Consider the following 21140-nt stretch of genomic DNA (forward strand, 5'->3'; position numbering starts at 1 on the left):
TTTTTTCGTTTGTTGACGTTTTAATATTTTTTGCTTATTCAGCCTCCTGTGATCAAAGTTTGAGTTTACGTAAATTTTCCCATACAATCTGCAGATGCTCCGGAATCTGTCCCAGAGTGGCCAAAGTGGCAATTTTTAGCATATAAACCTTCCTTGGGCTTACACGAACCCAACGCAACAAAGAGCACCTCGGTCCGACTCTCCGTATTGAACTGATTCGCGTTCGAACAAAACCGTCGAATTTTTTTATATATATAGATTGTCTGGGAAATCGATTCCCACTATCGGTTTTTGAAATTTTTTACGTTTAGACCACTTTTCAAAAAAACAGTTTTAGTAAATGATTTTTGTATTTTTTTAGGAGAGACATACCATCCTGCATTTTTGTGAGTCTTTTTGTAACATTTTAGGCTATTTCCTTAACAATTTTGAACGAAAACAAATCGTGACATCTCCTTCAAATTTAACATTTAAAGTTAAAATTTGAAAAATCTCATGGAAGTGGCGTGTATTTTTTTCAGTGTATTTTTTTCAGAAAGCCCGTCCAATTTCCTACAAGTTTGTCTTTGACCACTTTTTGATACGATGCAACGGCTTTGAGTTACAGTAATTTTTAAATTACAAAATACAAAAATATTTAAATTACTTACGCCCTTCTCAAATGTCATTTTCGAGTACAATTGGCTCTATATACACAAAAATGGCTTATATAGGCCAAGGATAACATGTCTAAAAAATTTCATTGAAATCGGAGTGGGTCGGGTACAAAAGTATCAGGAAAGTTCCTGATTTGAGCTGGAATTGCTCATATGCAGAAGTATTTTTTCGGAAATGCAAAAATGTTGCATGCAAATCGTTGCAAAACTCGATTTTCAGCACTCGTCGTATTTGTCCAACTCGGCAGAACCTCGTCTTAGGACTTGTGCTGAAAAAATCTACAATTTGCCACTTCAAGCATAAACTTCTATTTTTTACAAATTCTTAAGTATTTTAAATTTATTTGTTGGTGAAAAAAAAAATATTTTTTTTTCTGCAGAAACCTGTAAACAACCAATAACAACATTTTCAAACAAACTGAAATAACAAAAACTAAATTTGTTCAAATTATTTACAGTTATTTAATTTTTATGAGATTTTAATTTTTTTGTGCCACATTTTTGAATATTTTTGTTTAACGAAAAACTTTGGTTTTGCGTTTAAGTTTTGTTTATACTTATTTTTTTTGTGTTTTTATTTTGTCAATTTTGATTGTATTCAGGATTGAAAATTACTTTGAGAATTTTGTTTTGATACAATAATACAAGCTTAAGGTTTGAAAAAAAAAAAACATCTGAAAATTCGGGAATTCTCCTTTACAATGGCTTAGAGATTAAAATTTGGTAAAAAAATTAACTTTGAAACAAAAAAAACTTTATAAAATCTTACATATTTTGCTACTATGGCAAAAAAAAATATGTTGGTTCCTGATGCTTCTTTTTGTTCAAAATTTGATTTGTTAAATTTTTTTAATCCGTCTTAAACCAAATATGGAAAAAATGGAGATGTTTTGCTTAAATTTTTCGCTGATTGCATCAAATTGACAAACATTGCATTGGATTCTGCTCTTGCAAATATTTTTTAAAAGGAAATGCATCTGAAATGAGTAAGATAATTACGCTTAGTTCAAATAACACAGTAATTAAATTAAATTAAACATCGTTCATCGTTCACGACATAATATGGAATGTTTCTTCTCTATACTCACACAAAAACAACCAGAGGGAAGGCCATTAGGGCAGTTGAAGCAAATTTGATTTGCGGTTTTTGGCCCCAGCGAGATAGTAATTAACGGAGGAATCGTCTGTGCCTCATGCTGCTGCCATGATTGCAAATGCCATATTGGAGTCATGATTCCACAAGTGGTTCTCCACGCTGTACGAATGAAACCATGGTCTGAAGCTGTGAGCTGTGTGCATCGTTGCGGTTTGCCGTAGAATCTCATTTCCGGAACAATAATATTATCTCGCTTCTGGACTTCCTCTCACCCTGCGCTGCGGGGGGCATAAAGGTCATTTGGGAGTGGAATCTGCTACAGTTGCATAGCTGCATGATCCACTAATGGTGCTCGTTGACTTTTGGGTAGGATCCCCCATTTGGAACTGTTTGAATCTCATTCGAATTGGCATAACAATAATGGAATGAAAAAGGAGCCCAATGATCATAAATCGGAACAACCACCCTATTCTAGTGCTGAATTCAAACTAGAATTGGTCTCAAAACCAAAGTGCAGCTCGCAGCGCAGTGGGGTGGTTTGGGGTGGCGACCTTCGAATTTAATTGCGAGATTGTAGGACCATCAGAGGACGCCCTCCGCAACGGACATCATCAGCATTTGTGTAATTTATCGATCATCAGTGTCCAGTAATTTGGATTTGAATGCCAAACGGTATCGGTTTTTGGGTGCCGCGGCCATCTAGTGAGGCGTGAAATTTTGAAACTCGATTGGATTTGGTTTTGCGTCTGGGCTAATATTATTTTTGTTGGTTTTCACGTGTTTGCTCGAAATTGAGTGGTTACATTTTAATTAGTGCGTTTTGGAGCCACATAATGTCGCGACAATCGAGCTAATTAGATGTTATGGTTATAGAGTGCATTTGAGTGCGAATTATGAGTGTTAATTGTGGTTGCGTTTTTGGAAACGGGGAAATCATGGCTTTGGAAGTAATGGCTTGAGCAAGGGCCATCTAAATTATAATTTTACTAAGGCTGTTGCAGATTTTAGTTCATAGTTTATGTTGCCCCATTCTTGCTTTTATTCAAAATGTCAAAGGAAAGAAGATTAAAAGTAACTGAACACGATTGTAAATATCAAGACAACTGTAAGCGAGTCACAAAGTTTATTTTCTTGATAATTTTGATACTTTCACTTGGTTTTTTTAGAGTAAAATATTGCTTGTTTTACGAACTTGAAACAACAATTTTAAAGTTGATGAAAAAAAAGTGGCCTGATAAGATGAAAATGAAAAAAAATACATAAAATTGCATGAAATTGTTTTGAACAAATAATGAAAAAGTGTTGTTAGAATACGTGGATTTTTTCTACATTCAACAGTTGCAAAACTGAATGGAAATTGTTTTAAAAATATGAAGCCTTGGTGTCCTCGGAAGAGTTGTTGCAAATTTTAATGGTCAACATTTTAGATGGAAGAAAACTACAAATTTTAATGGTCAACATTTTAGATGGAAGAAAACTAGAGTGGTTCACATCTAAAGTATAACAGCAAACATAACTTTTGTTGGTTTTTTTTCTAGGAAGTTGTGGGGAATGCCAATACAAGAAAATTGTCGAAGACACCAAAATTATATCTCGCTAACAACGACTAATTTTACCAAATGCGTCTGACCCTGTAACTTAGTTTTTTTTATCGTAGCAATTTCGAGAAAAGAGAACTTTATATTTTTGTCAGGTATTTTTGCCCGCTGAGTCAGAATTTACTCAAATGGTAAAAAAAAAATGATTTTCGGTCATATTCTGGGTTTCTGCGTACAAAAATTATTTTAATAAACCCGAGCGAGGAGATCGAAGTAGCCATGGGCGAGTTTGGACGTAAATTTTTTTCGGTGCCGTAAATTTGACATTTTCTTCGGTTTTTTCAAGTTTCGTTGGCATTTTTTGGCCAATTTTTACAAAATTCCACGACGGTTTCGGATTTGTTCTTCGGATAACTTTATCCTGTAAGAGAATTTTTCTGTGGCTGAGGACAAAAGTGAAGCTCTCCGTGAACCTTTTCGTATGGCGAAACGGCGAAGATTTCCTGATGGTTCCAGCCTTTCCTGCAAAGCCAGAAGCTGTTAGCAACCTGCGGAGCCTGTCCCTTCACTCAAAAAGTCCGTAAATGGAAGCAGATTCTGTTTGATTGGGTTCGTCGATCGAAAACTATCAAGAACCTAGAGGAGGTGACGATCGTCACGCCGTCAGGCTGTGTCCAATTCCGGTTGCAGGAAAATGAAGATTGAAACTGCTTATTGAAGATATCCAGGTTTAGGTGAGATCCTTCCATAATTTTTTTGTTATTTTTTTCCATGCCATACCCGTATAGGTTATATTCTTTTGATTAAATGAACTATCTTTCCTACCTCTTCTCCATTCTCCATTTTCCCAATCCCCATTTCTCCATTTCCACGAACCCCCCTTAAAATATAATTATTTATGCCAAATTTACAATTACACACCCAACCACAAATTCGGAGCGTTTGGTACGGTATGTCCACGCATCCTTCCTCCCCTGTAGATTCTGTAAAATGTGATCCCTTCGCAGAATCCTCTCTGCGGTAAACACAACGCAGTAGGGCTGGCCGCTTTAATTTTTGCAATTCATTTTCGGGTGTTCTCGGTTGTTCTGCAATTGGGTACTAAAGCCCTAAGTAAATTTTTATGTACAACGGTAAAAAACACGAATAAAATCCATTTCTGATCACTTTTTTTTTCATTTTTATGCAAAAATTTGTTTTGACTAGACAACATTTTTTCGATGGATTAACTATGGTCCCCTTGGAACGAGCTGTCAAGTAGGGGCTTTTCTGTCAAGAAGGACCGCGATGTTAATTTTTCAAAATTGATTTAAAAATCCATTTTAAGCTCTTTGTGGTCGTACAAAGGGTCATTGTACTCGGAAAAATAAGCTTTATCGCTGTAAACAATAATATCAGCAATCTAAGCTTCATTTTAGGACCCAATTATTAATATTGACAAGAAAAGTGCTTGGGGCGTAATCTAATCACAAGACTTTCCAGCATGCTTTCATCGGATTGGCTGCGTTTGTGTTAGATTAGATTAGATTAGATTAGACAAAAATTATTTAAATACACCCAAAAAATCCTTTTTTACCTCAAAATGGCCATAAAATGGATTTTTTTTACAAAACTATTTCACAAAGTTTTTTTTTCAAACCATCATTTTTGAAACAATAATTTTTTTTAATTATTTTCCAATCTATTTTAGACAAAATATTTCAAAATACAACTTATTTTTTTCAATTTCTCACTTTTCATTTCGAATTGAGGGACATTGGACATAAATATTGAAAACGGCCAAATCATAAAAAAAAATATTTCTAAATGTTTTAGATTGTTTTTGTTTAAGAAACTCAGCCTATCACATAGTATGTATTTTTGCAGGATAAGTTTTGAAACATGATAGATTTATTCTGCCGGAGAGCATTTTCGCACATATTTCAACTGTTCTATAAAGTGTTTATTTTTCAGCCAAGAAGCGAAGCTAATAATGTAAATCATCATTCAAATTATATAATAATTTTGAATATGAGAATTTTCAAAACAAAGCAAAGCGTAGAATTATTTTACATCTTTTAAAATTGATTTTTTTACATCGTTCAAAAATTGTATCTGTTGCCCTACACAAGAGCGATGTTTTGAAATATAATAAATTAAGATTTGAAGGGGAAGTTTTGAAAAGAACCAAAGGTTAAAATAATTAAAAAGGGCGTCTTTTGAAATGTTAGTCGTGATTTTTTAAGTCTAAGAATAGTTTTTTCAAAGAGTTGACAAAATTTTAAACGATTTTTTTTTTAACATTAAAATCGGATTAAAAGTTAATAAAGTAACATTGATTGAAAATCAGGGGCCCAATGGGTATCACTTAGGAAAAAAACATTTTTCGTAATTGTACAAGGCTCAGCAAGCAATTGTCGGCTCGACAATGTCCAACAAAGAAAATTGTAGACAATTTTCTCAGTTTTGAAGTATTTTTTCAGAGATGGAAAAGCATGGAAACCATTTAAATAAAAATCAGCCTCAAAACGGCTATAATCTTAAAATTTGATTCCAAATTCAATTTTACATCCAAAAATGATGTTTAGAAGCTTTTTCGTGTGAAGTTTTGATACTTTCCAAAAATCACAATTTCTACCAAAATCATAGCTTGGCGAAAAACTAAACGTCAGTCATAACCTACAGCTTCAAAGTTGGCACTTTTTGTTCACTAAACCATCAAAAAAAGTGAAGCGAAGAGGGTTAAATTTTTTAAAATCGAATTATTGTGACAAAAAGTCAAGTAAAAATGGCTTAATTATTACTTGTCCCTAACTTTTCCACCAAATCGATCAGAATTTTTTTTCTCAAGATACAGATGGTCAAATATTTGAAAAGCACTTTTCTATGGGCAGTCCCCAATTGGTATGGAGACTTGTGAACCATGATGCAAAATGGCTTATTAGGCTCTGAGGAACCGATGAACAAATTTTCAGTTAAATAAAGAAAAATACAATGAAAAGTCGATTTGTTTCCTGAATTTTGAATTTTTGGAGAAGTGAAATTTTAAAATGTTCAAGACACTATTTTGATGATCTTATGTCTAGGGTTAGTGAAATTTCACGATTTCGCGGACAGCGTGAAATCCGCGAAATTTGGCTTTTTCCGCGAAATCCCGTGAAATTTTATGTTTGTGTGAAAATGTAACGATTTTTTTCAACATAATTTATCAAATTCAAAAAGGAATAAAAATAATCTTATGAACTACTGTAGAATTAAGCGAGTGAATACCCTGGGTTAACTACTAATATAGGGTTAGAGATTTTTGACGATTTCGTGGACAGCGTGAAATTCGTGAAATTTATCAATTTTCTTAAATATTTTTTTTAAATAACAACTTTATAAATGTTTCATCCAAAAAGACTATTTAATTAAATTTTATTAGTTTTCAATTAAACAGCTTGAATATAAGTATGTCAAGTTGACATAAACCATTTGAAGATATGTTCAGATTTTTGAGTTTTCTTAGAAACTAACTAAATTTAGTAATATTTTCATTGGCGGTATTAAAAATTTTACTGCTGGTTAATTTGCAAGGTATACTTTTGATAGAAATTATATAAAATCAAGCTTCGTTTTATTCATGATAAAATGAAAAGTATTTTTTTATGTTTGAAATCACTTTTTAAAGCATATAATTTTTTTTATACATTTTTTTTTGGGTCTGTTAAGTTTTAACGATATTTGTTTATTACTAATTTTTTGTTTTCTTTTCTCATTTAGAATAAAAGTTTCGATTTTGTTAAAAATTATATTGTTTTTACAAATTGCTTTTAAATTTAGTTTTTGAAAAGTGGTCAAAAACCCCTAAAAAAATTTTGTTGAATGGGCTAAATGTCGCAGAAAATTCAATTTATTTTACTCATTTTGACTGGACAAGATTTTTAAATCTTGCTTTGATATGAAATTCAATAAAATGTAAAATGATATAACAAAAGCAAATTAGCGAAATCATTTTAGCTTTATTAGTCGAATATTAAAAGAGCAGTTCAGTAAATGAGATATCTCAAGTAACATTTTTTTCCAGGAGTTCTACAAGAGCTCTTCAAGATAGCTACAGCATAGCAGTTTGGACCGCGGTAGGATAAAATTCTCTTCAAAACATCTTCAGGAGTTTGGAAGAATACTTGAAGAGAGTTTTATCCTACCGCAGTCCAAACTGCTATGCTGTAGCTATCTTGAAGAGCTCTTGTAGAACTCCTGGAAAAAAATGTTACTTGGGATTACGCGTGCCCTACATTTCGTTTCAAAATTTATATAGAGCCATGCCATAAACCAGGAGGATTATGTTTTTTTTTTGAAAATTGGGAGATTTTTTTTTGTGTCGCATTCAAATTTAGTGAAGATTTTTTTAGTTTATTGAAGAATAATATATAATGAAGCATAAAAAGTAGTTTCTGTGATTTCAACATAGGATTTTCAGGGTTATTTTGACATTTTTCAAGTTCCGCGAAATTTGCGTGAAATTTTGTGTTTTGAAATTGAGGTCCCCGTGAAATTCGCCATTTTCGAGCGTGAAAAATCACTAAACCTACTTATGTCCTTCAATTTTTTTAAAGAACTTTGCAATTCTTTTCCGCTGAATCTTTCAAAATTTGGGGTGAGTTAAATTTTTTTAAGCAGCTTAATCAATTAAAGATTGAGCAAAAAATCTACATGTTAAAAAGTTGAATAGCAGAGAGCATAGGGAACAGTATAGTTTTAGATAAAACACATTTTATAATTCTACGGAAATTCAAATTTCCACAAAACCTCACCTGTGTCCTGCTTTGCGGTGCGCGTGGCTGTTGGCCGTTCCGCCGTCATTTGCCGAGCTGGACGTGGTCATCTTCATTTGCTTTCAAAGTCACGTTTTGGGTCGCGCTTTTCTGCCTTTATTTTGGCTCCTGGTATTTCTCTCTTGTGTTTGTTTGCGTTACGGTTCAGAGGAGCTTTTCACAGTAGTGGCTGCTATTTGGCAGACCCAACAGCTGGTGCCGTGTGAATCTGTTTGTTGGAGTTGTTTTTCAGATGTCGCTGCACCAACTCCAGCATCGTCTCGGATTCTGAGAATTTCAGGCAGGTATCGACGTCGTCGTCTCGGGAGTTGACAATCTGTGGAAAAGAGAAGAAGAAAAAGTGTGGTTAAATTTAAATTTGCATATTTGTGGAAAAATGGGTTAAAACGAGAATGATAGTGTGGCGTATAAAAATAGGTAATCTGGCACACGTGGGAATGCTGAGAATAGATCCACGTGGACCTCTGCTAGACATCATCAACTTGAGGTATCATCAAATTGTGCTTTGGAGCAAGCTCAAATGGAATTAATTTTAAATTAAGAAGAAATGATCTTTCCCACATCATAATTTAACAGCCTTTCGGTGACTGCCATGATTTTCATCTCAAACATTATAAAAACGCTCAATTTGGCCGACGGGCAAACTTTTCCGCACACGCACAAAAGAAAATGCTCGTCACTGATTGATAACATTTTGGCATGGCGTGTGAACCGGCACGTGCGTCTTTTTATGGCATTATGGAGCGAGATTTTCCGACCGTCTTTTTTGTGTAGTTCACTATGGATTCAACGGAAAGGAGGTTGGGCTTTTTGCTTCTTGAAAATCTGCTTTTTCAAGAAGGTTTTTCAAGTTGAACCTTTCTATGATGTTTTGGTTATGAGGAGAATTTTAAATGTGATTTGGTCTAGACCAGACAATTACTGATAATGTAATGAAAATGATTCACATAACCATGACTAAAAAAAAGAAAATCTTGTTTCTGATCTCTATCCCAGCATGAATACAAAAACTATTTTAAACAAAAATTCTGTCTTAAAACATTACACAATCATGGCAATGTTGCCAAACAATCAGCTTAATCATATTGTCGCAATCAAAACGAAAGCGTTACATCACGTAGGGTAATTAGCTAGCGCAAGCTTCGCTGAATCCATTCCATAATTTGCCCACTTTTGCAGAAAGTTTGTAATTTAATGAAGCCCGGTGACAAAGCAAACTCCCCAAATTGACACTATCTATACCTACGACCAACTCGAAACGAGAGCGAACACAAGTAGCTCAGATTCCAGTGGCAGAGCTTTCTTTTCCCTCCCGAAAAATGAAAACCCTTAAAAAAAAGAAAACAAAAGGCAGCGAAAAGTGTAAATAACAATCACGCTCCGATGGAATGGCAACAATGTAGAAGGGATGGAAATTTAATTAAAATTTTCCCACGACCCCACCACCACCACCCCATTGAGTTCGTCGCTTCTATTGTGTCGTCGGACGCTGCTGTGAGAGTGAAAACACAGTTTTCCTTTTCGAACAACGACAACACGAGCGAAAGAACGAAAGCTTTGTGCAAAAGCTCACCGTCCCTTCTGGTTCTTCTTGTGTCGAGCACCGAGAAAGCAGATGCTTTTTCCAGGCTGCTAATTGTCTTCATTATTGTTTTTGGAAGCAATTTGGGATTTTGACGCTTTGTGTTTGAGTGTGAACCCCGTTCGTTGTGCTGAATTTTTGGGAGGTTTCAGTGGCAATAATAATTATCACTACCTGTTCTTGGCTGGCACTAAAACAGGTTGTGCTAAACTGTGTGCTTGAGGGAAGTGAGATGAGGTGTGATTAGATGTTTAACGAAGCAATTTGTGTGCTTTAGACCGATGATCTGCTTGAGTGAAATGATTGAAAGAAGTTTTGCTGATTTTGTTAGGCATCCAGAATATTTGCGGAAGGGAAAGTAACTAAAATTGATGTAAACTCATGAGAAATAAAAATTACTTTTTTTTGGAAAAGTAACTTTTATTTTTATTTGGTTTTGACCGCATTGAATCAAAATTCTGAATTTCAAAAAAAAACTCTTAGATTTGAAAGATTGTTTTTGTTGGTTTGGCTTATTTGATTATTTAGCCGGGAACCGTGGTGTAGGGGTAAGCGTGATTGCCTCTCACCCAGTCGGCCTGGGTTTGATCCCAGACGGTCCCGGTGCCATTTTTCGAGACGAGATTTGTCTGATCACGCCTTCCGTCGGACGGGAAGTAAATGTTGGCCCCGGACTAACCTATAAGGTTAGGTCGTTAGCTCAGTCCAGGTGTAGGAGTCGTCTCCCTGGGTCCTGTCCCGGTGGAGTCGCTGGTAGGCAGTTGGACTAACAATCCAAAGGTCGTCAGTTCGAATCCCGGGGTGGATGGAAGCTATGGTGTAAAAAGAGGTTTGCAATTGCCTCAACAATCAAGCCTTCGAACACCTAGTTTCGAGTAGGAATCTCGCAATCGAGAACGCCAAGGCAAAGCTGTAGAGCGAATAATTTGATTTTTTTTTTTTGCTTATTTGATGTAACTTTGCACTTCATTCTGTTTTGGACGCTCTCAAATTTTTTGTCAACATTCTGAAACATTTAAATTTCAACACTAAAATAAGGTTGCAATTTACAACAACTACAAAGAAAAAAAACATGCTGAGTCATCAAGTTATCACAAAAAACGAAGAATAGTACTTTATTATTTTATGAAAATAATATCAATTTCTAAGATTTCTGCTTTTGTCTTTTATGTTTGATGCACATAAAAAATCTCTATGATTATTGTATAATTTTTTTTTGTAATTTTTTTATTTGACTTAGAAAGAAATTGTGATAAGTTTTTTTTTATAAGATTGTTTTTATTTTTTGAAAGATAATTTATTTTAACTGTCGAACAATAGCAACCATTCTTGTGAAAGTGAAATTTAGTAAAATTGACGTTCTCTGAGTAGATATTACATCTAAACTCCATTGAATGAGACAAATATTTCTATAGATATCTATTCTATATCTATCTTTCTATCTATCATTGATAATATTTTATTAGCTTTTTTCAAAAAAACATATAAATAAACTTTATCATAACTCATTCCATGTAATAACAATTTGACCACCATTTTAGTTTGAAGCCGGAATTTTAAAAAATAGAAAGATTAAGACTTTATTCAAGATCAAAGGAATTGTGCTCGGTAATGTTATTTTTTATATAAGATATGACAATAGATTTTAATCCCGTAAATTGTTTATAAATTGTTATGATTTAGTTTGAAGGTCCGCGTGGAAATTGGAAACAGCGTAAAAAAATACTAAGCTTTATGAATTCTTTCATTTTTCTGCCAAAAGTTATTTAAGTATCTATCATAAATGATTGCTTTGGAATATTTTTTTGTTTCTATTTTGAAATATTGTTTCGTAAAATATTGTGTTTTGGAATTATGGTCCTCGTGAAAATTGTATTTTTTTGAGCATGAATAATCACGAAGCCTAGTAATGTTCAATGGTTATATAAAAGGTCGCATATGTACTATGAATCAGCCAAAATTTGCTCAAAATGGGAAAAATATAAAATAAATAAAAATGTTAATAAGTATCGTTGTATCGAAAAATGACAGTGAAACATTTTGAAGAAAAAGCTATCAACAATAAAATTTCCCAAAAAGTGTTCACGTGATTTGCAAATGGCCCTTTTGGATGTATCGTCAATTGAAAAAATATGGCTTAGTGAAAACTTGTTTCTAAGTAATAAAATTTGCAAGGAAATCAAGCATCGAATTCGAATTAATAGCATCTTAAATGTTCAGAGAACAGGGTTTTAAGGAATGTGTGTTTAAAAATATTACCAATAACTCTTAACTTAAAAACCATATCGAAATATACCCGGAAAAAGCTTTGACTTAAAATCGGTGCACATTTTAAATTTAAATACAAATGTTTGAATTTTCAAATTACTCCACTCTATTTCCACTCCAATTAATTTGATGAAACAATCTCTTCATGGTATGAAAATAATTGAGAATCTGTAACTTGGGAATGAACTTTCTGATTGATTTGGTGTCTTCGGCAAAGTTCTACGGATGTCCATTTAAAAATTACATTAAATTGTGAAACAGCGTAATATTTAATTTTACGCCATGATTTCAAAAATTCAAATACCTTTTTTTCGAAGAGATCAGAATATTTCACGCATGATTTATTTTTAATTCAACCATTCTGAGACGTTTTTATGTTTTGCCTTCCTCACCTTACTGAGGAAAGGCTATAAAATCACTCGGAAAATGAACATTTTAATTAGACCTCCTAGACCTATCTTCATTTGTACATATCGACTCAGAATCACCAGCTGAGCAAATGTCTGTGTGTTTGGCTGTATGTAGACATGTGTACCAAATCAATGTCAATGGAATATCTCGTCACAGGCTCAACCGATTTTGGCCGGAATGGTTTTAATCGATCCGTCTTAACGTCCCCTAAGTTGCTATTTAAATTCATGCAGTTTTATCATGTATTTAAAAAGTTATGTTAAAAAAACTGTTTCATATTAAATTAAAATTATGGTAAAAAGGGTGGTTTTTTCATGAAACCCTCACATGTAATATATTTTTAGAAAGCATATGAGAAGACCTTTTAGGTGGAGTGAGAATTTTCAAGATCTGACTTACCTATCTTAAATTACAAGCAGTTTAAAAAATGGTCTGAATTTACATAACCTCAACTGGTCGGGTCTGATCGCCACGAAAAAACCGTGTAGAGGGATGCAATTTTCCTCAAAGGGCGTGGCTGTATAATCTTGACAAAAATTCTGCAGGTAGTCTGTTTTTTTACTCATCTCTTATTTTTATTAGGGGAGATCCATAAACATGTGGACACTTTAGGCGTCATCCATAAAGTATGTCACGCTCTAGGGGGGGAGGGGGGGTCTGAGCAAGTGTGACATTGCGTGTTATAAGTATAGGAAAAGCGTGACAAAGGGGGGGGGAGGGGGGTAAATTTTGGCTGATTTTAGCGTGACGTACTTTATGGATGAAGCCTTAGGGGGGTTGGAATCACTATAAATGAGAGGAAGGCACCAACCACCTAAAGGTGGATTAAGTAACTTTTTTTTAATTAGGAAAAAAAACTTATTTTAGAAATTTTTTCTTAAACCCGAACTTAAAGTGGCTATAGCATAAACAGAATCAAGCATAAAATAATTTAATTTTTTCAATAGCAAATTAAATTTTATTTTTCAAATAACTTTTAACTATAATGATTTTAATAAATTTTAAATTTCAAAAAACAAGCCCACCTTTCAACATTTTGAAGCGAAAAGTATTATAAAATGCTTTATATAGTCAACCATAACTAGACATTATTATAAAATGCTTTATATATTATTACAGTTATGATTTTACCGAAAATTTGCAAAATATCAAAAAAACAAACGTTATAGAAATAGTTTACAATTTATTGTACAAGTCTATTAAATTTTTTTTCTCTATTTTTTTCCTTAATTTTTTGATATTTTATAGCAGCATAACTGTGATGATGTATGAAGAATTTTGTGATACATACTTTTTTTTTCTGAATTTGGAAAATCGAGTTTCAAATTTAAATTCATTTTTTTTGCGCATAACCCCTTCCCCCCACGGCCAAAGCCAAAGCCAATGACAAACACATTTTGGAGTGATGAACTTAAGTTTACCCCTTAATTACTTTCAAGTGATTTTTAATTTTTTAATCAACTATGGCGGCCAAAATGGCGGTATGATGTATTGAGAAAATGCATTTGGTAATTTGACAGAGTTTCTTATATTTACCTACCATTTTGCCTTCTTCACTGAGGTAAGGCTATAATCCTGCTCGAAAAATGAACTTTTGAAAAACAGCTCGTAGACCTATATTCATGTAAACCTATCGACTCAGAATCGAAAACTGAACAAATGTATGTGGGTGTGTGTGTGTGTGTGTGTGTGTGTGTGTGTGTGTGTGTGTGTTTTTTTTTTTTTTTTTTTTTTTTTTTTTTTTTTTTTTTACAAGGTCGGAATCTGCTATCAGACACCTGAGAATTCATTTCTCAGGTAGTGTGGGGTTGGGAAAACAAAAAGAGTTTTCCCGACCCACTAAACCAGTCCTTGAACGCCGTGCCCTTTTCCCCCCGGGACCACCTTTCGGTATAACTTCGGGGGGAGGCGTTGCATTTTCTGCACTAGTCTACTTACAGGATCCATGCCGGGTGCTAGAACCATTTCCTGTTCTACATACATATGAGTCCATGCGAGGGTTTAACCGCGCCCAAGAATCGCGTTGCTTTTGATCGGTTAGTCATATGCAGCCCTCTCCTTGGACCATCGAGACGTGTACCGATTTGGTAGAGCCAACCGTCATAACGTGCTCTCCTTCACAGCCACACTCGTGGGTTCTCAACTCCTGTGACCATCGAGACGTGTACCGATTTGGTAGAGCCGACCATCATAACGTGTGTGTGTGTGTGTGTGTGTGTGTGTGTGTGTGTGTGTGTGTGTGTGTGTGTGTGTGTGTGTGTGTGTGTGTGTGTGTGTGTGTGTGTGTGTGTGTGTGTGTGTGTGTGTGTATGTGTGTGTATATTCTCCTTGGTGCTCAACATTCTTGCCAAGTTTTCTCGGCACTGGCTGATCCGATATGAGTCAAACAAGTTGCATTCGATCTGGTTTGGTGCCCCATACTGCGCTATTGAATTGTTTGAAGATCCAATAAGTAGTTCAGAAGTTACGTATAAAAAGTGTCAGAGTTGCGAATTGGGTGCTGGAGTTTTGATGCCGGATCTCACTTAAATGTATGTAAACTATGTCCGGATCCATCATCCGAACCATCGTTTGTTAGGTAATGAGTCTTTCCCATGAGTCCAAAACATTGAAGATCTGGCAACGCTGAGTCGCAAGTTATTACCGCTTAAGTGACATTTGTGTATTTTATTATTGAGAAATAGATGGAATTTGTGTCCAAACCCATCATATCACCAAATGATGGTAAAAAGTGAGGAAGGCACCAACCACATAGGTGGATTAATTTAGTTTTTGTATAGATAGTTGCCAAAATTGTATGGAGACTTGTATGAACAATTTGCTTCTTCGGTCATAGGGGAGTTTTAGTCAAAATTTTCAGAAAAATACAAATAAAATCCTTTTAGAGTTTTCGTGGCGAATTGCTCATTTTTGTTTGAAATAACATTGACCTAGGTCAACGACTAAGAAACTGAACTCGTTATGTTTACAACCAAACTTTCCGCTGGGAGGAAAGTAACGCTAAAAATACCCTATCTCACTCTCGTAAATCCCCCAACCTCGGGTCCTTCACAATCCATTAATTCCGACTTAACCCAGAAAAAGAAGTACGCAAATCCGGTGACCATCCTACTGCTTGCAGCCAGATCCAACTCTATTTGGCAAGCTTTCAACAACCGCATCGCCGAGTTACGACCTTGGACCGGGCCCGAGGTACAACATCGGGCTACAAAATCTCGTAAATGTTCCCTCTAACATAATTCTGGTGGTGCTGCAAAAACATTGCGACAGTGCAACTTTACCTTTTATCTCCCCTCAGTGGTCATGTTTTGCCACGCAATTTGGCAACACTGCTGCACCGCGTGTTAATGTTACACAAAAGTCCGCTTTCAAGGTAAATAAACTGCGAAACGAATTATCTTGGTTTGGTGTCGTTTGTTTTTTTTTTTTCTCAGAGCATAGTTTACCTTTAGCAGAAAATTTAGGTGAGGTGCCAACAAAGAGCATTTTTCAGAGAGTTTTTCTTTGGCCCAATTTTCTGTCATAACTTTTTACCCCCTCGAAATGGGTCAGTGACAATTTCAACAGTGAAGGTTGATTGGGTTTTTTTTGCTGCTGTTTGAAGAAAGTCCCGTCTCCAAACTGTCTGGCAAGCATTTTTCTTCAAGTGAATTCAGTGAAATATAGGTTGACAAAAGTGTCACCTCGAACGAATTTTCCCAAAAGGGCACACACGTTGGCAACACTCGTGGCGTGGCATGATTGATGGAAATGGGCATCACGTTGACGAAAGTTTGGTATTTATGGTGCCCCAAACCGGAAACGTAAATCAAAATTTGCTTCGAATTTAATGACGGTATCGATCGTTACCGAATGTGAAGCAATAGCTGACCGAACCAACCAAACTGGCAACTATGGGTGAAGTGAGTATAATTTCTCCTCCAGCCAGTCAAATGCAGAGCATCGCCAAACCGTGATGTAATTAATTAAATCGAAGGAAAATAAACAAATTTGGATTTAATTGAATCAACAAAATACAGTGAAACTCAAATTTCTACATTTTTTTACAGGAATAGGTTAAGATTTTCTAAAATTGAATAAATTTGTAAAATTATAAGATATAAATCAGTTTCAAAAATTTTCAGAGTGTTACCAGCATGCACCCCAAACACAAATTGGTCATCAATAAAAACAAGAAAAAAAAGCAAGATCAAACCAGAGCAATATTTACCAATGTTCAGTAGCCCAGGCTAGGATTTCTGGCGGCGGTAAAATGGCAATTAGTGAATGAGGTAATTAAGATTGTACTTTCTGTTAATTTATTAACACTTGTAGCCCCAACGGGGTCAAAAAAGTTAGAAATGCAACTTAACCGGCTCATACAACCCTTGGAAAAAAGTTGGAAATGCCTTTTTTATTATAACTTAAGATAGACGCATCTGTTTTGGATCACCTGGAGGTGATTCTTGACATTCTTCCGGATCGAATGCAACAAGAATCATCCAAATCGGTTGAGTTTTCGCCGAGATACAGCCGGTTGAAGTTGCATTTCCAACTTTTTTGACCTCTTAGTGCTTCGCGTAAGTTTTGACCCCGTTGGTGCTACAAGTGTTAAAATTGCTTGCATGTTCCATTTGCTTATTCGAGATTTGTTTATTTAATAATGAAATGAAAAAGACTTAATAAATAACAAATTGTATTAATTATCCAGAACAAGTGTCAGTTCAATTTTGGGCCCGAATTGCACATCACAGTATTTTTTTATTTAAAAAAAAGATTTAAAGAACAAAAAAGGAGTTTCCTACAGTAGTTGCTATCCTTCAACAAAAATCGAAAAATATGTAACATAAAATCTTAGAATTGTTTGACTATCGCTGCAATTTTTTTGAAATATAAAAAATTCCATCAAATTTCATATACTTTTTTAAATAAAAATTTATTTTTTTAACAATTTGAATTTTTAATGGAAATAAAATCTTAATTTCAAAACAAAGCTTAAAATCTTAACATTCGCTTGGCCCAAATAATAAGACAGTTATTTTTATATAGACATTAGGGTGGTCATAGCCAAGATAAGGTGGCTCCAAAAATCAAATTTTCAAAACAAGGGAGAAAGTTGGCCAAATCTGTAATAATAAAGCGATAACTTCTAGGCAGAAATTTTGTAAAATGTTACGGGGAATCCGTTAAAAATATTCAGACATGGGCTCAATGAGACAGACACGGTTCAAATGCTATTTAAAAGTTTAAAACGACCTTTTTCAAATGTAAAACTAGATTTAGAGATCCTTAAACTATTTTTCTTAAAATCTTACTAATCATTTGTGTCCAAGAAAGAAAAAAATCAGTTCAAATGATTTCAAACAAACAAAATGCATTTATGTATTTCGAAAATTTGAGTATTTGGAACCACCCTAACTTAGCGACGACACAGTTTCTAATAATTTTGGCCACTTCAAATTTAATTTAAGCTTTCATATGGAATTGCTGTAAAGTAACAAGATAAGAAATAAGAAAAACGAAAATTGTATTATGTGTGTAAACTTTTATTGAAGTACTAGCTGGCCGGCAGCAAAATTATAGAAAAATCTATTCTATAGTATTCTTTGATAATTCTCTAGTATTTTGCTTTTTTGCTTTTGACATGCGATGAAATTTTCTGATCAATGCCTTCAGCAAAGTTGTAAATTATGAATAGATCTTAAAAAAAAATAAAAGCAGGGAAAACGTTACTCATAATTTAATTTTTTTTACAATTTTGATGATCGAGCTGCTGGATACCAACTATTGGAGTTTAAATTTGGTGAAAATAAGTTTTTTTAGCGTCATCTAATTAGCCCTACTGGTTCTATTTTCAACGTTAAGAACATGAAACTTATGAAAAATTTCCTGCTCTTTTAAATAAAAATAAATTCTAAATGAAAAAAAATCAGCCCAGCAGTTTAAAATGTTGAAAATTAGTGTTAAAAATTTCGAAATAAGTTTTAACTGAAATAAGCAGAAAATTCCACAAAAGTTATTTTTTAACATTGATACAGTAATTCCCGAATGAAACTGAGAAAACGCATTTTTCAAAATATTTAAGGGGTTACATACATGTAGAAAATCACAAAATTTTATATTACAAAATGTTTGTTAAATCCACTCAAGAACCGACTCCGTGGCTTAATGGTTACGGCTTCTGCCTCACAAGCAGAAGGTTCAGGGATCAAATCCCGGTCGGTACCTTTGAAATTTGGAATTAAGAATTGGAACATTGAATATGTATGTATGTATGTATGTATTAGTACCCCCGTCTTGGCAGGACTTGGCCATGGCCACAGTATGTTTCAACTGAGACGGTTTGGTTAGTAAAGATTTGGAACATTGAATATGAACAAAAACGAAACTTGAATCAGGTGGGATTCGAACTCACACCTTTGGATTGATGGTCTGGGACTCTAACCAGTCGGCCATCTGAAGGTTATGAAACATGTTGTATTCTCCTCATATTAAATACGCTCTGATCCCTGATTTGCCTCAAGGGATTGGGAGTCTAAAGATAGATCCAGGATCCGTCTGGTGCTTGCTTCTATGTTAAGGCGGGGCCGGACAATGCCCAACGACCTCGGAATTGGGCCGCTAGGATCTCTGCCATTCTGAAATGGGTCGTTGGAAGCAGCGCGAGGGCTATCACTACCTAATACCCGGGACTGAGATAAGTTGTATCAGCATTCGGCAAATACAAAGTCTGATACAAATTATACTTTCCCATAATTTCGCTACCTGTTAGCGGGTATTGGATTGGACCACACACACACACAGAATGTTTGTTAAATCCACTCAAAAGATGATTAATAATCACTCCTGAAAGTTTCATGAAGATATTGTATGATTAAACTGAGTAAGAGACGATTTAAGCTCAAAATATTACCATGCGCAAAGCGGACTGTCAAACTTTGTTGGCGTTTTTCTCTAGACCCCGAGTTGATTTACGGGTGCCACGATATCTCGAGATGGGATGGATCAAATTGGCTAAAAATTTGAGGTGAAGACTCTTAAGATGTATCCCGTGTGCATTACTAAGCCCAATTTGTTTAATTTGCTTTTTTAAAAATACAAAAATCAAAAACTATCGATTTTTTATATGAAAAACACAAAAAATATTTTTATCATGCACACGGAATCGGTTTAACGAGTCTTCACCAAAATTTTGAGCCGATTTGGTCAAGACAGTGTTGAGATATCGTGGCACCCGTTTTTTGAAACTGCTAACGAGCAATTCCATGTCAAATAGGGAATCGGTTGTACCCGACCCTCTCCGATTTCAATGAAACTTTGTAGACATGTTATCCTAGGCATATATAAGCCATTTTTATGTATATGGAGCCAGTTACACTCGATAATGACATTTGAGAAGGGCGTAAGTGTTTTCAATATTTTTGTATTTCGTAATTTAAATATTGCTGTATCTCGAAGCCGTAGCATCGTATCAAAAAGTGGTCAAAGACAAACTTGTAGGAAATTTGACGGACTTACCGAAAAAAATACACTGAAAGAAAAAAAACAATCCACTTTTATGAGATTTTTTGATTTTTAAGTTTAAATGTCAAATTTGAAGGTGAGCCCACGATTTTTTTTCGCTCAAAATTTTTGTGAAAATAGCCTAAGATGTTACGAAAAGACTCACGAAAAAGGCAGGATGGAGCAACTCATCTAAAAAAATACAAAAATCATTTATTAAAACTGTTTTTTTGAAAAGTGCTCTAAACGTCAAAATTTTCCAATACCGAACACGAGAGTCGATTCTCCAGACAATTTTACATAAAAGTCTCCATATTGACCATTGTCCTAAGTCCAATCCTTGTGGAGTTACAGCGGTTTTAAAAATAAAAATGTTGAAAAAATAGTTTTTTTGATGGTTTTTGGCAATTTTTATATGACAGACTTGATTTTTCAGTTTCGAAAATATTTTTACCGGAAAGATCGTCTAATTTCCCATAAGTTTGTCTTTGACCACATTTCAATTGGATGTATGGGCTTACAGATATGAGCTAATTACATTGCTCATAACTGAAAACATAATATTTTTCAGTGTAGTTAAGTAACCTGGATAATAGATTAGCTTATATCTGTAAGCCCGTACATCCAATTGAAATGTGGTCAAAGACAAACTTATGGGAAATTGGACGAGCTTTCCGGTAAAAATATTTTCGAAACTGAAAAATCAAGTCTGTCATATAGAAAAAAAATGCTATATCTCGGTAATGATGCAACCAAATATCTTCAAATTTGTTTAGTTAGTAGGTGAAATGTGTAATTTAATGCCCTGAAAAAAGAATTTAAAAAAAGTTGAAGTGCGCCATCATACTAACCTCTGACTATTTTGCGGATATACATTAGGGTGGTCCAAATCCGGACTTTTTTGGGGCTACCCCCTGAAATCAAAGATTGACCCATCACTAGGCTAATCTCCAAATTTGAGCTCATTCTGACCACGGGAACCCCTCCCTCCAATCGCTTAAAGTTTGTATGGGAAAAATCGTCAAAATGTATGGAGAAAAGCAACTGTTTTACTATTTTACCTGTGGAAGGCGCCATAATTATCCGATTCTTACCATTTCTCAAATGTAGAACCTTCATTAAATTTAGAACAACTTTCCCAAAGACACCATATTTTTAGGATTTTTTCCCGCGAAGTTATTAGCGCCCAAAACTGACCCTTTTTGCGCGGCCAGCTGTAAGGGGCTACCTAACAACGATGTTTATTTCCAATTCGTACACGCACGTGCTCCCTCTCAGGTTCAAACTCTCTCACGAGCTTGCTTGCCTGCC

At 34.6% G+C, this 21140-nt stretch overlaps 1 protein-coding gene across 3 annotated transcripts in view; it reads right to left on the minus strand.

The window, feature by feature from the left end:
- Window positions 1-21140, minus strand: part of LOC120416770 (solute carrier organic anion transporter family member 5A1) — a 137631-nt gene that overhangs the window by 14737 nt on the left and 101754 nt on the right. For all 3 annotated transcript variants that reach the window (XM_039578627.2, XM_052707189.1, XM_052707190.1), the window contains one exon: window positions 8066-8402. In XM_039578627.2, the coding sequence (XP_039434561.1) occupies window positions 8066-8142 (77 nt within the window). In that variant the 5' untranslated portion in view covers window positions 8143-8402. The remainder of the gene's footprint in view (window positions 1-8065; window positions 8403-21140) is intronic.

This window comes from Culex pipiens, chromosome 2 (assembly GCF_016801865.2).
Source record: "Culex pipiens pallens isolate TS chromosome 2, TS_CPP_V2, whole genome shotgun sequence".
NCBI classification, from domain to species: domain Eukaryota; kingdom Metazoa; phylum Arthropoda; class Insecta; order Diptera; family Culicidae; genus Culex; species Culex pipiens.